This window comes from Opisthocomus hoazin, chromosome 7, assembly GCF_030867145.1.
Source record: "Opisthocomus hoazin isolate bOpiHoa1 chromosome 7, bOpiHoa1.hap1, whole genome shotgun sequence".
Lineage (NCBI taxonomy): Eukaryota > Metazoa > Chordata > Aves > Opisthocomiformes > Opisthocomidae > Opisthocomus > Opisthocomus hoazin.
In genome coordinates, this window is record NC_134420.1 from 48453344 (window position 1) to 48471036 (window position 17693).

The 17693-nt window shown below is 46.9% G+C and overlaps 1 protein-coding gene across 4 annotated transcripts in view; it reads left to right on the forward strand.

Moving 5' to 3' along the window:
- The window catches only part of IFT43 (intraflagellar transport 43), a 47680-nt gene that overhangs the window by 10336 nt on the left and 19651 nt on the right, over window positions 1-17693 (forward strand). For all 4 annotated transcript variants that reach the window (XM_075427277.1, XM_075427274.1, XM_075427276.1 and 1 more), the window contains exon 3: window positions 5759-5826. In XM_075427277.1, the coding sequence (XP_075283392.1) occupies window positions 5759-5826 (68 nt within the window). The remainder of the gene's footprint in view (window positions 1-5758; window positions 5827-17693) is intronic.

The window sequence follows — 17693 nt, forward strand, 5'->3', positions numbered from 1 at the left end:
TCTATATGATCAGGGCCTTTAATCAGAGCGGTATTTTCCTGACCCAGTTCTTACCCTCGCGCAGTAGTTGGCACCCAGCTCCAAACTCTCATTCCATTGTCTGGTCTGGATCTGCACAACAGCCACCCCCCAAGTACTCTTCTCCACATCCCCTGAAACTTAGAAATGTGTGACTGAGGAGCCCTGCGCTGGCTGCACTCAGCTGGGTGCTTACTGGGGGACCTTATTTGCGTAAAAAATAATCACGGTGGTTTAGGCACTGTCCAGCCACTCATAGTTCAGAGAGTTTGTGACCTAAGAAGTCATGTATAATTGTAATGCAGTCCCTTATAGCCCTTTTTGTTTCTACAACTTGCGGTAAGATCTAGAAAATGTTGTGGTGTGACTGGGACAAAAAGTTCCCATCCCAAGGACCTTGCGGTCTGTGTTGTTTTTCTCTAGCATCCTGTTCTCCCCCGTATTTTATATGTGGCATGAGGGTTTTGCCTTCTTAGGCATGCAGTTGGGAGTGGGATGGACTGGCAGTAGATAGCTCTTGAAGCGACTGGCATCTCTGAGAACCTGGGAGGGTTCCCTGAGGCAGAATTCCCTGTAGCTGTTGCACATTGTGAATGCCCTCCCATCTGCATGTTCTGGGCTGAGCTGAATTTATCCCTCTGTGTCCCAGAGTTTCTGTCATCTGTTTGGATTCTTGCATTGTGCTAATAAACACCCTCCACCAAAGGGAACCAGCGTCCAAGGAACCACTGGCTCTTTTACCTGCTTTCGTTTTACAGGGGTTGCTTCTTTTTTTCCAGTGGTCTTCTGGTTGCTTGTAGAAATGCTGGACTCCCAGCCTGTTCCTGGGGACTGCTCAGCTGGAAGTTGGCCAGATTCTCCAGGAGGAATCTCAAAAATGCAGCTGAACTTTCGTTCCCTAATTAGGCCAACTTCCCCAGTGTGAGCCCCGGCACTGCATGGCCTGGAGCTCCCCAAGGCCTGACGCTGCCTCTCTCCCGTGCACCCCGAGTGGCTGGCCACTGGGGCAGTTATTTTCAGCTTTCTGAGGTTACCTGCTAGCCTTTTGATGACATCTACTGAAATAGCGTTTCTAGTCAGCCATGTTTCCCAGCCTTTCTAGTAGTATCCTCCCTGCTTGGCTACCTTGATGTGGATTACGGACAATCCTATCGAAAATAGTTTTGTTAAAAGTTTTTCCTTTTCTTCTCCACACATTTATTTCATGCTTAGAGTGTTGCTGGACCCACCTGAAGGCAACAAAAGAGCTGTAGGAGTGGTGGAGATGGATGGGGACACGTCTGACAGTATGTAGCACAAGGTAGTAGCAAACTGAGAGATGTTTGTGCCGAGGAGGGTTGGAGGGGCACTGCCCTGTAACTGTGGGTTGTGAGAGGAATCTGCCTGGTAACACCTTGCTCAGAGAATCCGATTGTTGTGTGCTGCTTCGCCGTTTTCATGCAGGGGACAGCAGTGACTCTTGAGACAGGTTAAGGTGCCAAATGCTGCAATATGACAGCTTTCCTAGCAGGTGCATGGGTAAGCTGACTAGATAGCTGACCCTTTTTTTAGGGAAGAAATTCCTGATAGCTGTTCAATAATATGAGCAGCTCCTTTACCTGCTGTGATAGATGACAGAGAATATTTGAAGCCCCCCGCAAGAACTTTTTCTGTCTCAATAGCACTTTCACTAGTAAAGGAAGGTCACTGACCATGAATAAGGACAGTTTGTGGATGAAATGGAAATCCAGTATTTTCCGCGAGGAATTTAAGATGTGCAGAATTCTTTGGAGGGTATTCATTAAAATCAGATGCACTAGTTGAACCACCTGTGGACGTGATAAAGAGGGCTAGCAGAGATGGGTTGTTCTTTGCAAAAAGCCGAGGCTTGCATAGATCTGGGAATTGAGCACTTTTTGATATCATATATACTCTGAGATCAGTATGGATTGTAAGTGGCCGCTTGGAAGCAGTGGAGGTATTTGATTTACAGCTCCTTAATTGGCAGCAGTCAAAACTAACTCATCAGGCCTGTTTCTGGAGATTTGCTTTTCCTCACTCAGGGGAGCCTTGGGCAATGTGCTGGAGAAGAGGAAACTTGAGACTGGCCATACTTCTTTCTTTCTACTCCGTGGTCAATAATGGATAAAAACAAGGCACCTACATACTGTATAAAATCTCACAGTGTTTGTATATTGGGCAGAACATAGATCCCACACATTTTAGGAGATGTATTACGTGACAGAAAATTTGTGTGTCCTCTGTTGCACGCTGTCAATGTCATTTGAGTCCCTGCTTCCCTGCACAGAGTGCTCACTGTTTTAAAGGAGTTGTCATGTTGATGAAGGTAAATTAATCCCTATTTCCAGACCCACCTGAGAATCTGAGGGACCCAACATGTCTGTAATCTGCCTGTGTCGTGGTAGGTCCTAAAAGAAAGTTTGCTGGACCCTCAGGATCCAGCGACACACAGGGTAGTTGCTTCCATGAGGGAAGCAACATCCAACTAGCACCTTCAAAACTGCAGACATGATCTGACAAGTAGCCTGGAAATTTCTGCCTTAATGGGGAAGCCAAATTAGAATTCTACATCTGTCTGATAAGAAAGGGCCTGACTACAGATAAAGAAGAAGGTAATGTTTCTACTTTAATGCAGGAGAGATGGAATTCAGGCCAGCCATTTCTCAAAGGGAGAGATAAAATACTGATTATGGCGGTAGTGTGAAAGTGTTGGTAAGGAAGGTGGCCTGAGAAGTACTGGGAAAGTGCCATCACAAAAACGGTGAACTGAATTTCTGAGAAAAAATAAGATAAAAAGCCTGGACCGTGGCAATGTTCCTTGGAAAAGTGGACGATCTGCAGAAACTAAGGTAGAGGAAATCTTCTGGAGATAAATAACTGACAAAACTTAAGTGAAAAAGCAAACCACAGCAAGCAAGTGATTAGTTAATGCTGTGAAAGAGATAGAGCAGCAAAAGCTGAGAGAGAACGCTGTTGCTAGGAGCTGGTGGAATGTCAAGGTTTTGAACACCAAACGTTTGGGTGTATAGCTTACCTTTGCATTTGGGAACATACATAAAAATCTTGCCCGAGATATAACTCATAGGTACGAACAGATTCTGATCATTTAAAGCCCCTAGTCTTTTTCACTGAAAAGGTGTGTTCAGGAGCACATTTGCTCCATTACAGAAGAACAAGGTCCTCTGTTCCTGCTGTGCTCCCTCTGGGGTTGGCGTTCTTCCCACTTTCTGTCTCAGGCTCTTGCTTGCAGCCGCAACATCCCTGCCTGTCACCATATTATGGCAATCCATGACATTGTGTTCTCAATTGTAGATTGTGCTGAGGTTTTGGAAATGTGAAAGTATATGAAGCCAAGTTTATTTACTTGACAGAAGTACATGTGGCATGTGACCTTATTACGGCACTTTCCAGGCAACTAACAAAGAAAAGCTATTTATCCTCAGCTGACAGTTAACATTGCCTTTTCTGTTGCTAGTGCTCCTGTAGGCAGTTCAAAAAGAATTACCTGATTTATTGCAAGAGGAATAAAAGACCTGTAGGTATATGTGAGGTGTTTGTCAGGGGCTGACAGACATTCAGGGTTGCCTGGTGGGTATGATCAATGGGAAGACGTTAGAACATTGGCAAGACATTGGAATCAAACCCCTGGATGCCATGGAGTCATGCCCTGTGCAGAGACTGGGGCAGTCATTCTCATCACCCTCTGATCTGGAGTGCCCCACTTGAGATTTCTTTGAAGGCTAGTTTTGATGATGAGGGAGTTAAATTGCAGGTGCATTGGAATGCGCTGGAGATGCCGCAGTTTCCCTCAGCCCTATGGCCCAGGTACTTCAGTGGCATTTCTGTAACTCTGTGCACCTTTGCGAGGAGTTGTGAGGCTGTGCGTTAGGAACATGGCCTGCTGGCCATCAGAGCGATGGTGTGAGGGGAGGAGGGAGGAGGGTTGTTTGCATGGGAAGGATCCATGTGGGAGGGAGTGTGTTTTTGAGGTAGGGGTGTGTGTAATGGGAATAGGGATGTTTATGTGGGCATGCACGCCCATATGTGGTGTGTTTTCCCCCTTTTTCCTGGGCTCTGGGTGTGTCCAGATCAACTGAATTCAAAATGCTCCTTTTTTGGCACTGTAGCCTCTTCTCTGGTTTGGCATCTTAAGAATCTGGGGGAATCATTTAAAGATCAGAAAACTCCATTGACTTGGGCCCCTGAAGGCTTCACATTCTGTGACATGGTCATTCCAGTCGACTGAGCTCTGTCCCCTGCGGATGAGCCCATATAAGGAGGCTGCTTCCTGCATTTCACGCTCCCTGCCTGTCCCTCTGCCCTCCTGTGCTCCCTTTGCCGAAGAAAGCTGGTATTTTGGGACTGCAGCTCCTGCTTCATTCCTGCTCCCTGTTTATTTTTGGAGGATGACTATTTTTGCTCCTATCGGGGAGCTATGCAGGGTCGTGTCCCCTCCCTGCAGCAGGCAGCGGCTGCCCCTGGCAGGGTCTCTTCATTTCCCACACTCACAAACAATGCTTCTGCTTCAAGAAATAAACATGGGGAGACCCCTACCATGAGGGGTTAGCTCAACCCCTTCCTCTTCTATGGCAGGAGGTAATTTGGCTTTGGCTCAGGGTTGACCCCACCACACATGCAAAGTCCCCCCTGTCAAGTCAAAAGTTCTTAACCGTTGCCCAGCTCGTTCCTTAATAAAAGCTGTGGGAGCCACCTGTCCCCCCACCATTGCACCAGCTTAGGCTCCTTTGCAGTTACCATTTTTCCCTGTTCTGGTACATCTTTTACCCAGTCATGCTTTCTCATGATGGTCCCTTCACAGGTTCCAGTAACCCATCTTCCGTCACTGGGCACCATTAGTTGGGAACCATATAAACTGAAATTCATCCACTGGGTTCACCTTGCCCCTCTGCTTTCACCACTGTCTGTCATGCAAAACACTGAAGGTGCTGCTGTGTGAGGTGCTTCAGGAAGGGAGAACTGAGCCCAAAACTGCAGAAGGCAACAGGCAGCTCTCACACGGTGGGAATTCATTGCCCTGATCTTTGAAAATTCCCATCGTAAGCCCCAAGATTAATTCCTGTTTTCTCTTGCCACACAGCAGACTGCCACACAAGACAATGCAAGAAAATAACAGGGAATGTCTTTAAGCTCCAGATGAACTTGCCCTTTAGCATTTCAGTGGTGGCAATGGTGGGATTCATCTCAACTAACTTTAGAGGTGTTTGGTATGGCTGGCTGTGTAGGAACTTGGCATCTAACCTATTCTAGGCAGTGGACAAAAGCAGATGCTTTTTAGGAATAATTCCTCATCTAAACCAAGATGTCTAAAACATGCTGACTTGTACCCTAGGAAATGTGTAGCATGTGATACCTCCCACGGAAGTGTGGGTAGGGGTGCTTAATGAGTTCCCAGTGAAACATACCTTGCCAGGAGAGCGCATCCCCTGTGGATCAGTTTGCTACTGCACTGTGTGTCCTGGACAAGTCAAAGACACCCAGACCTGAAACTTGTCAAGATACTGGTTAGAGTGATACATCTTTTGCCTACAGAGATAAATAAAAACTTTTCCTGCAATATTTGTTCTCCTTTTATTGTATAAATAAACAGCATTGTAAACACTGTCTCTCCATCTATTATTTGGTAAAGTTTTGCATTAGTATGTGTGGACCTGGTGTCTCAGTTGGCTTGACTTTGCCTTGACTGGAGCTGGCTGTAATGTGTCTCTTCTCTTTCTTAAAGGGTCCACCACCTAAACCCCCACGCCGGCAAGGAGGCTGGGCAGATGATCCTGTACTGGCATCTACCAAGTGAGTCCTCACCACTTTTCCTTGTTAAGAGGGGCTTAGGCATGGGTGAAGTGAACATCGCTAGTTGGGCTTTGCTGTCACAGGCATTGGAACAGTTTTTCTGGATCTTGTAGATGGCCTGTGTCTCCAGTATCGTGACTCCTTCAGACCATTTGAAGTATTGCTCTTGCTTGGTTCCACTGTCTAATGCTCTTTATATGACCTGGCGAGGCTCAGGACTGTGTACGTGTCTCTGTCTGCCAGAGGCCGTGTATTCCTTACCTGGTGTGGTAACTGGAAGGAGTCAAGAATGTAATAAGCATGTTAAATGCAGGAGCTGGGAAGGGGCGATTTGACTGGTTGCGTCCTTTCCAGGAGAGTGACACATGACAGTGCCCCACTGACAAGAATGCAATGAACAGTTCAGGATTTAGTGATCAGCCTTGACAGTAAAGGTGAAATTTGTCAATGTTTATGTGTGCATGGGACTATGGTATAATGGAGATGGATGGAGATGGTCAGCGAGAAGAGATGGGAGGAGAAAAGTATACAAATTTTAGAGTGTAGATTGCGAAGCCTGATACTTGTGAAGGACACCTAAGGCAAAGGAAATATCTGGACATAGTGACAGAGTGTGAAAACTAAAGGACAGTTGAGACTGGGAGGAGATGACTTGGTTTCAAGCTATTTGTTATTTTTCAAGCTGTAAAGTTACGCTAGTGTTATATTTCCTATTTGCAGAGCTGAAGGGCTCAGTCATGGAGTGGTGTGAGGTTGCTTGTATATATTAAGGCTTGTAATAAGAGTATATGTCTGCACATATACTTAGGAGGCACTCTGATTTATGGAAAAGTTGTGTGTTTTCTTTGCTGGAACCCTGAGAATGGGAGAGGACGTCCAGAAACCTGTTAGACAGTCAGTACTTCTGGGGGGGTGAGAAAAGTGGTCTATATTCTGGGGTAGCCTTTCTGGAAAGCAGTACTTTTCTGGGAAAATTATCACTCTGTTTGTCTCTGAAGAATAAATCAGCTGAAAATCTAGAGACTGGAGGAAAGCAAAGGAGTAAAGATCTCAGCCTGAACTCCTTCTCTTCCTCTCCAATTTAACTCTGGTAATGGTACTATTTTTCATAGGCTGGCTGCAGCTAGAAGTTTTTGTTGCAAAGATGCCTCCACCTCAGGGTTATGAAAATATGTCACCAATGATCCTGGATCTTTGTAGGACCAAGCAGAAGCTTCATGGAAAAGTGACAGCAGAGAATAAGAGTGAATTGCATTGTTTAGAAAAAATAAATTATGTAATTATTGGCTAGGTGAAGGACTGAATCTGAGGTAATACAGTTATTCAGAGCTGTGCCTGATGTGCCCTGAAGGACAGCGTACAGGTTCCTAATCTAACAGCACTATGCCATGTGCTACTTTAGGATGTTTTCTGTTGTTTGACATTAGCCTCATCTGATAGATTTGGAGCAGTAGCTATCGGTGGTGCTTCTCCAGCATCCCAACTGCATGGCTTATAGATATAGTAGGTGTCTGGAGTAAATGCTCCTGTGAGGTTGGATGCAATTCAGCTGAAGAAGCACAACAGGAGATGGAGGGTTGCAGACCTTTCTACCTTTGAGCTCCTGCACAGTGGGACATGAGATGAAGATGTGACCCTTTCTCAGTCACGCATAAAATATCATGTCATATCTGACAGTATTCTTTTCATTTGTATTAAGAGCTTTTACTGAATAAATTTTGTGAAGGGGAGGTTTGTTCTGACTTGCTTTATTCATATGAGATAGAAGGATTTTGTACAACTAGTTCCCCTGTCTTTTCTTCCCTTCAGCTGTATATTCTCCTCAGGCTGATCCCTCCCTTAAAAAAAGTCTGAGATGCTGGCCTGTAAGGCTGTCTTCGTGACATATCCCAGAGTAAAGCCTTCATGTGAAAAGTCTGAGTCATCGGCTGATGTCATAGCAATGTTGCTGTAGCTTTGTTGTTTCTGTTTTCTCAGGCTTTATCTCCCCACAGCTTTTCAACCAATTTGACTCAGTTTGGAAGCCCATCAAGTTAACTTGCTCCAATTTCACTAGTGTGGATGTAGTTACAATAACATGCTTCTGATGATATATCTGATGTAGGTATAAGCACTTTTATGCCAGTGTAACTGAGCCTACACTTGGGAATTGTACTGCTTTAAGTAATTTGGTTTTCAGAATTGACAGTGGTAAAATGTGTGATTTTTTTTTTTTTTACTTAGAAAGGAAGGATGAGCAGAGTGGCTACAGTTAGATGTTCTGTGTTGTGTAAATATATTGTGGGTCAGATGGGATACTGCAGCCACTTGTGAGATGATCTTGTAACTCATTGTGTATTATTCTCTCCCTATTTGAGGTCTAAGCTTTTAGTTCTCTTCCTGACAGATGCAGCCAGTTGCAGCTCCACACTTGTTGCTTTTCCTGCGGAGATACTTAAACTATTTTCTGCTAGTTCAGAGTCTTATCAGTGTGAAATGATCATTTGAAATTGTTCTTTGTGTGTCCATTTGACACATGTTAGAGTAGAATTTAGTTTGCAACCTGTTTTTCTGTTTTCCTACCTGTGCCTGCTCCCTCTTAGTCCCTTATGTGCCCAGCTCTTGTCGTACCTAGGTAAACTTGCAAACATTGTCACCATCTTGTGGATTCTTTCCGTCGGACTACTGCTGTTTCAGGCTGTTGCAAGGTAAGAAGAGGAGGAGGGCCCTTGACGTTTTCCAACCTGTAATTAGTTTTGAAATTAATTCACACAGATGGTGTGCAGCACGGAAGGATTACTTTGGACTCCCATTACCTCTGTAGAACAGCTGTCATTGCTAGGAGTCCCATTTTGTAAATCTGGATAATGATGAGGACTGCAGGTAAGTGTCTGAGCAAACCCTCAGACTGGTCCTCTGCAATCAGCAAATAAATGGTGCAAAGTAGTGACAGAAGAATCTTTTTTCCATACTGATATGGTCCTCTGCACCTGAATCTTTTGTATTTATTTAAATTTGTACTCCGAGAGAAGAATCACTTGCTATGAGAAGAGGCAGTCCCATTGCTGCCCGAGCAATATTCTAGCCACAGTATTAGAGGAAAGGGGACCAGCCAAGAACCTAGGCAGCCAACTGGGGCCTAGTATCCTGCTGAGATTACATAAATAATAGTAATTACAGTTGGTTTTGCTACAGAAGCAGCTCTCTAACCACTGGATGGAGCCCAAGTGCTATTCTGAACACCATGCTGATGTCCTTAATGACATCAGTGTTGACACTTGTGACAAGCAAAGCAGAGGTTTATTGTCAGGTTATCTCATACATCAGAAGGAAGAAACACAAAGTGCCTACCAATGGGAAAAGGGAACTCAGTTTAGCATACTGGTGAGGATTTGACAGAGGAGAGGTACTTCCAGAATCCATTTAATTCCAGCTTCTGCTGATCTCATCTATCTGACTTTCCTTATAGAATTTCTTTGATTTTTCTCCGTATTAGTATCTTTATTTCTTTGTTTCTCAGGACACTTCCCATTTACGTGGGTCTTTGATCCCTTGCAGTCAGCCCCTTAAAATTCACACAGTTCTGCAGGCAGCAGCTAGGGTTATTGTGGAACACACGGAGCTCGTTTCAGGTGGCCCTGCAAGCAAACGCAAGTTCTGCTCTCTGTAGGAAGTCCCTTCCAGCACCCGTGCATGTAGCTCCTTTCTTCTATAGGGATTGTGGCAGTTTAGCAACAGGTGCTCCAGCTACAACTGAAATTTCTTCTTTCTGACTGATAGGTCATACAGAGTTGGAATAATCAAAGCTTCTTTAGGAAAACGACCATGCTGAAGTATTTTGGAACAGAAGTGGTGGTATGGTGCCCAGGAGCACGTTTAACAAGAAGACGAATATTAAGGGCCTGTAGGAGGGAAGGGGATGCAGTTGGAGTGACCTTTAGAGCAGGGTAACCCAGCCTCTGTGTAGATATCCTGTAGGGCTCTGAAAGGTGGGCAGTGGTGAGATTGCACCCTGGAGCTGGAGGAAAGTTATTTAAGAGATTAAGGGGTTTTATGATTCAAGGTCTCCAGAGGTAAGTAAAGTTAAAAACCTCCTGTTTCAAAAATATGGGCTTAAACTATCCCGTGTTGTATCTATACGAAATGACCCCTGAGAGTGCCCAGTTTACAGAACCTCTAGTCGTCCCTGTCTTGCAAGTGGGAGTAGTAAAGTGCTCATGAGTGTCTCTATCTGACATGGCAGCAGGAATCTTGTGTCATTGCCTCTGCCCTCTACTCCCAGTCGAGCAGTGTTGAGGTAAATCTCAGGCTGGGCTTCCCTGTGACACTGCCGTGTTAGGAGCGGAGCCAGGCTTGTGGCTGTGGGGAAGGCGGCAGCCTTGCTCTGCACCTTGCAGCCATCTGAGGGTGTCCTCAGTGATGTGAAGAGTATAGGCACAAAGGATCAAGGCTGCCAAGTGAGGGGGCACAACTTAGAAGGAGAAGAAAAGAAAAGGAAGTCTGATTAAGTTTTGTCTTGAAGTGTCTGTTTTTGGGTTTGTCCCTGCATTGATCTGCAAGGGAATGAGGCAAGTAATGGCCCCTTGGGGACCTTCAGGACTTTCCTCTCAATGTCAGCCGTCATTTTCAATCACCCTCTCCCTCCCAGCCATTAATTTTGGCCCAGGATCATGGGGACTTGTCCATCTATCACTCCTAATTGACACTAAATGATCTGTCAGTTTATTGATGAACGGCAGGAGTGGAATTGTCACAATATATTTTACTTTCTAACAACTCCTCCTGACAATTTTACCTTGTCCATCTCACTCTCCTCACATAAATCTCCATTGGCCTCTCATTCCTTCTCTTGGGCTGATCTGGTGCCAGCCGCCTCCATGCCATCGGCACGCATCAAGGACATCAAGATGGCGGTAAGCTGCAATGTGCAGGCCCAGGGTGGGTTTTTTTCCTCTCTCTCTCTCTCTCTCTCCCTCTCTCTTCCTCCCCCTTTTTCTTTTCTCTTTTTTTTTTTTTTTTTAATAGGGTGGATGTTCCAGGAATGCTAACAGGCTCTTGTCCTCTTGTCCCTCCATGTCATTGCAGGTGTGAGCTCTCCTTGGTGTTTCTGTTTAGACTCAGTAAAGATAACTGGCAGAAAAAGGAAGGTCCCTAAAAGACAGAGGAGTCACCTGAGAATCCCTCAGTACCATGGCTGTGTTGGGGGATTTTTTTTTCCTTTTAATCCTGCTTAGTGTGACTTGCAAGGATTTCCTGCAAAGGGAAAATGCTAGACTTGTGCCCATTCCTGTGTCTTTGCAGTGCCCAGAGGAGCCTGGAAAGAGTTGGTGGGGGTTTTTTTCCCTTTTTTCTTTTTTTTTTCATTTTCCTTTTTTCTCTTTTTTTCTCTTTTTCTTTTTTTCTTTTTTTGTTTTTTTTCAGCTAGATTTCTGTTTATTTTTTCCTCTGTTAGTGAAGTTTTACTTGACTTCTTTTTCCTGAAAGAGACAGGGCAATGGAAGAACTAGCAGGACTGTAGCCTTTTGCCCCTAGAAAATGAAGCCTGCATGACAAAAATGGAATAGGGGTGTGACATTTTTGGTAACAGTCCATGTAAACTGCTGAGGTGGCAGAATGTGCTCAGGGTGAAGTCTCTTTGATTTTTTTGATTGAGGACAAAGCATCTTCCTTCCTTAGTTCTCTGCATCTCCAAGGAATTTACCAGCAAATTCAGGGGATACTATCCTTGCTGTCCCAGATATTTCTAGTTTAAAAAAGCAAAACCTTCTTGAAGAACACACGTGACTTGCAAACCTTTTGTATCTGTCAAAGCCAAGGCTTAAAACTTGTCTGGCCTTTGTAGGTCAGCTCTAAATTGGCTATGAAGTCTAGCTTAATGCAGTTTACCTGCAGAAAGAGACCTAAGATGACCTGATCTACTTGTTTGGCCCTATTTCCCCCTCCTCCAGTCCCCCTCCCCATATTAGCCCTCTACCATTCTCAAATTCTTAATCCAAGTTCTTAAAATGTCGTATTTCATAAGCTGTTGCTGTCATATGACAACACAAGGTGCCATTCAGTAATAAACACCTAGTTCTTCATAGTGTTTTTCATTTTAAATGTTTTCAGTGAGGCCAATCACAAGTAGAAAGTCTTTGGCCCGGTACTTCAGAATCACAAGTTTGTTCTCTGTTGTGGGATTTGAAAAAAAACAGACAGCCTCAGACACCGTTTCTTTGTATTCTGCCTCCTTTGGCAGTCAGTTCTTCCGTGTAACCGTGAGGACTGGAAGTGTGCTTTTCCCTTTAAATGGAAACTGAGGTGCTCCTGTAACCTCAGGAGCCGTTTGGTGTGAGAGTTGGCCCTGGTGCTTACTGGAGACGGAAGACGTGATCACTTGGATGGGAGCCCCTGTTCTCAGGGACCGAAGATGCATGGTGAATACCTCTAGAAACTGCAGTGCTGTTTTCCCACACAACAGGAATTTGTGTTGGATGTTGTTGTTTTTTCTGTTGCTCAGTGGGAGCTCAGAACAGCTCTGCCGGTCAGCTCTTTACCAGGGAGCGAGCGGGGGAACCCTGGGAACAGCTGTTATGGGGATGATGCAGTGAACAGGCTGAGGTTCCGTGACCCCCATGAACTCTCTCTGTCAGCTTGTTCTTTCGTGCCAGTTCCTAAAGTCCTGCTTGCCAGAGCTTTCCTCCTTTGCTGTTTCTGTTAAGCAAGCCCACGTATTAGGACACGAGGAGAAAAAACAACACTTCTACTAGAGATTGATGGGTGTCTTACAAGCCCGTTTCAGCTGGAGCTGGCTAGCCGCAGTGTCTGTCAGATCCTGTCCCACAGAGCACGCCTGCTCGTCACTGCAGCCTTCTTCCTCCAGTGCTGTGCTCTGGGGCTGTGTGTTCAACATGGGGTCCAGGGAGCCTGTGGGGGGCCAGAAAGTGGAGGGTGGGACCATTACGGCTTTAAAAAAGTGTGTGTCCGCCCAAAACCCTGTTGTGGACATGTAGATAGCCATGTGCCCCAGGGCTTGGAAGTGGAGGGCTGTGAGGTGACATCGTGTGACAGAAATAAAGGCTCGCAGTAGTCCTTGATCTGCTGAAATCAATGGCAAATGTTGCCTTGGGTGTAGGAGATGTGAAGATTGAACTCCCTCATTTAATCAAGGCAAATCTGGCTTTTCCAGGCTGCCACCGTCCAGGGAGAGGAGGTAGGAACTTAAACAACTGATCAGAGCCCCAAGGAAGGTGCAGTGGCACAGCTGAGAAGACACCTTGTGGCAGTGCTTCCTGGCGTGGGCTGCAGTTCTAGTTCACACACAACTTTGGTGAGTGCTTTTCTCTCCCTGTGCCTCAGCAAACAAGTGGTGACCAAGACCCACGCTTGGAGAGCCGGGAGAACTGATCAGTTAGCGCTCGTGTGTCGCATTGGATGTGTCACTTCGTTGTGGCTTAGGCTACGGAGCGAGCTGCAGCTCGGAGCTCACCGCCCACTCGCTGTGGTGACGGGCACTAAAAAAATACTTGAGCAAGAGAATTCAGTGTCCTTTTGTATCCTTTTTCCCCCGTTCCTCAGGCCTAGACCTGAATTACAGTCTGTGCCCCAGAGGCAAAAGGCTTCGTGTCTCCCCGTGGGCTGAGCCAAGCTTTCTGCACTGGGGTGGGTATGGTTTCGAGTGGAAGCGCAGAGGCAGACCGCTGGCCGGGGACGAACTGCCTCGGCACACGACCCGTCTCTCTGCTCTCGCTCTGAGAGCTCTCTCAGAACAGAACGTGCCTCTGGACGGGAGGACTTTTCCTTTTTTTCCATTTCATTCTTCCAGCAAGAGGGCGGCTCAAAGCGACTTTCTGGCTCCAGGTGCTTCACAGGGAGCAGCGGTGGAGACCGGCCGGGACATACGTCGCTGCCCCCGCCCCGGAACATACCGCAAATGCCCTTCGATCCGCCCTCGCTCCCGCGGCCGGCCCGCAGCCGCGCAGCTCGCCTCGGCGGAGCGGCCCGGGGACCCGCCGCCCGCGCGGGGAGCCCGGCCCGGCAGGGGGCGGCCGCGGGCCGGCAGTGCGGCGGCGGCGCGCGGCCCCGGTGCGCGGAGCGGCGCCGGTTCGGCGGGGGGGTGCGGGGGCAGAGCTGCCCGCCCGGGCCCGGCCCGGGGCTGCCCAGCCCGCCGCGCTGCACCGGGCGTTCCTGTCCGGCGGCCTCCGTGTGCGTGTTAACGAGCCGCCGTCATCGCTGCCCCGTTCCTTAGCCGGGTTGGCCGCCCTCGCCCCCCCCGGGGGTGCGGAAGGAGGCCTGGGCTCGCACAGCGGCCTCGGTGCAGGGTGCGAGCGTGTCTAGAGCTCTCTTCCGCTGCGGACGTTAGAAGGTTTCAAGGACATTTCCCCCCATTCATCCCAGTTATGTCCCCTGCTAAAATAGGTTAACGGTGTCTAATTAGCCACTGCACATTGTCATGCTGCATAGAGATAGCATCCTGGCTGTTCTCTGAGCCCTGCTATTTTATCTCCATTTAGATCTCCGTGGTAGTCCATTAAAAGAGAAAGAAACAGTTTAGCAGAGATGATGTCTACATTAGAACTGCCTTTCGCCCTTCAGCGTGGAAGCTGCAGGCGGTTCCCAGGCAGCTCAGCTGTATGTTAGGGGTGTGTGGGGGGAAAAGCCTCGGTTTTGAGGGTTAACCCCCTCTCATTGATGTGGAGGGAGGATTCTTGCTGGCCAGAAGCGAGCAGAGACAACACTCAGAAGTGAGACCAGGTCTGTATCCTCTGCCCCAGGACGCAGCAAGGAGAGAAACAGGCAATCTGTGCTAGGAGTTACATGGCATGGGATTACACCGGGTCTGTTGGGGTCTTCTGCCCAACATCTCTGCTGTTCAACACCCTGAAATAGAGGTGGGGTCAGCAGCTGGCCAAAGCCAGAGGGCATATTTTGGGCTTTTGGTTGTGTTTGGGAGCACAGACAGCTGTGCAGCGAAAGGGACTTTAAACAGAGCTGTCCGGGTGATGGAGTTGGTCCATGTTCTTTGGCCCTCCAGATGCAATGGGCTTACCAGAAGAAACAAAACAAACAGAAGTATTGCTGTCTCACACGAACTGGGGGTGGCTGGTGTGTAAGACAACCGACTGAATGCATTTCTGAGCACTGCTCCCAGGACTGTATTGTTTTGTTTGCCCTTACTCGAGTGGGTGTATCTGTAGTTCATAGACAATTGCTCATTTCATAGGTGCTTGTTGCTGCCCTCCCTGGGGCTGTGCCGGCTGGAGCAAACAAACCAGGGCAGTGCACTGCTTGTTGCTAAGAATATAAGAAAAGAGCAGGAAATCTGGCTATGCTGGCTTGAATTTACAGTCTGATTTCTTCCATGTTTGCTTGCATTCGCCACTAGAAAGCTGTGCCCATGTGCTGAATGAAGAGGGTGCTGTCTACCCAGGCCTCATATCCCTGAAGGGTGAAATGTTGGTCTCAACATGTTGCAATTGGCATTGATAAGCTGAGCCAGTTCTTGGGAAGGGGTACTCCACGATGCTTAAAGCAGTGTGGTAACTTCATGAAGAATACCTGCGGGGCTTCCCATAGCACCTGGAGAGCAGAGGCAAGCAGGTGACTGGCTCTGCAGGAACAGTATCTCCAGGTATAGCTTAGTCCTCCAGGCTAAGCTTCTGGAATGGACAGGGTTGGAGCTAGGGCACCTTTTGAGGATCTGTTAATGACTTCCCTTACTGCCTTGAAGGTTTTTAACTTTAGGACACAAGGCAAAGCTTGTCTTTTCTTTCAGGGTCACTTTGTTTGGAAGATTTAGGTAATGCAATTGGGCCAAAAAAGCAAAAGATTAGTCAGGAAACAAACCAAAAATATTTTGTGAATTTATTTTAAAGGAAAGTAATAGTAGGCTGATTGGTATCTTCTTTAGCTAACGGCTCAATCATTAAGGCTACAGAGAGTGTAAAACACGCGATTCCTTCCTGTGCTCCAGAAGTTTCATACCATATTTCTGGGATAGTTCTCTACCTATGAGCTTATCAGCTGGTTTGAAATGCCATTTTCATCGAATAATGCTATTCCAAATCATACATTAACAAACATCTCTAGTACAGGTGACTGGAATCACATGTCTCACCTAAACAGAAGAACAGTCATTTCTAGCTCCTGCTCTAGTGCCGTTGGTATTTAAATGTTGTGTATAAAGCACAGTACTGTCAGCATCAGAGGATGGCATCACCCACTGCCTCCTTTGGATCCTGTGGCAGAGGGACTGGGTGTTCTCCTTGAGGGGCTGTCCGTGGGGCTTTGTCTTGCCCTAGAGAGAGGAGGGAGCTGTCTTGTTTGACAGCAGAGTGTTTCCAACACCTGGGCTCTGGGTTTAAAGGGGCCAGTACTATTGTACCCTCCTGGTTTATGAATTTGTTCTCCAGATTACTATTTTTTCCAATGTAGTGCAGCTATTTCATAATGAAGTATTTGCTTATTGCCCTGAATAAGTCCTTTCCTAACATTACAAGGAAAAGCTGAGAAAGCTTTAAGTCTCAGAACATGAGTGAAGTGCCTCTAGGAGTAACATCTGACTGCCTTCCCTGTGGGCCACCTGGATATCTGTCATCACAGGGAGCTCAGGAAAAAGGAACAGAAATTGCTCGCAGGGATAGCAGGAGTGACCCTCTCCTGGGAAGTATAAACATGTGGAGTGTTTCACTCCTGCCTGGGGACAGGAGGTGAGCAAAGATGTAAGTAGTGTGAGTACTGAGGAACAGAGTGTTATTTGGAGCTGGACAATTGTCAAGAGTAACGGGATCATGCTAAGAAGAGGTTAGATTGAACCTCCAGGAAATCATCTCGCTGTGCAAGGCTGTCCAAAGCAATCATTTAGGATGTTTCAGGTCAGTGAGGGCAAAGCTCTGAAGACAGGGTGTGGAAAGCAGTTCTGTGACGGCAGAAGGGAGGGATAAAATTGGATAAATCTTGCATCATCTTTCCCTCTGTCTTCTCAGATGCTAAACTCCTGTAAAAGCCAATGGTGGGCTCGCTGAAGCCATCCCTTTCTTTCTCCGTAGTATCAGGGAGTTCACAAAAAGTGCTTTACACTACCACTGGGGAGAAGGTTGGAGCTGGACAATTACTCCTCACTGGAAGAGCTCTTTTCTAAATTCCCTAGCTCCATTTCACTTCGGCTTCTTCTGATGAACAAAAGGGTGCAGATAAGCTGAAAGCCCAGATGCAGATGTCACCTACACAGCTGCAGTTCTGATTATAGCAGTGGATATTACTGGGCTCAGATCACTGATTCAGTGTAATCTTTAGCTTCTCACAGACTGCAGCTCCAGGGAGAACAGTGGAGAGAAGGGTCTTTCTTCTCCTCATAGCTAAACATCTTCTGTGCCCTGCTCCCTGCTCTTAGTAGAGGATTCACAGGAAAGCTAGATGAGGACCATAACCTGCTGGAACAGAGAATGGATCAGGAGACGCCTGTGCAATCTCATGGAAGTGCTTTGAAAGGAGCAGTGCAAGGCAATGAAGCAACTTTTCTTACATCCTGGTGCGTCGTGGGACAGTCCATGTGGTAGGGGAGAGCCCCAAGTGTTCGTTGTCGTGGCACCCTGACTTCAAGGAAGGGGAGAATATTTATTCCCAGTGCATAGAGATGAAACTTCACTCTGCACAATGGCCAAAGCAATCAGCGAGTGATGGAGTATCTGCTAAAAAGAAACCTGGCATTTAATTAACTTTTCAAAGTGCTGGTTCAGCAACCTCCATGTTTTACATTTTGAATATTGAACAAGCGTCCCTAATCGGGACTGAATTACTTCTGGGCTTGCTGGGGTGGAGAGCAAGGGAGCTGCCGTTTGCCAGTGCCTCCCCCCTGCGTTATTATTATGAACTGTTAACTCAGCCAGTTCAACCCTGATTTACTGCAG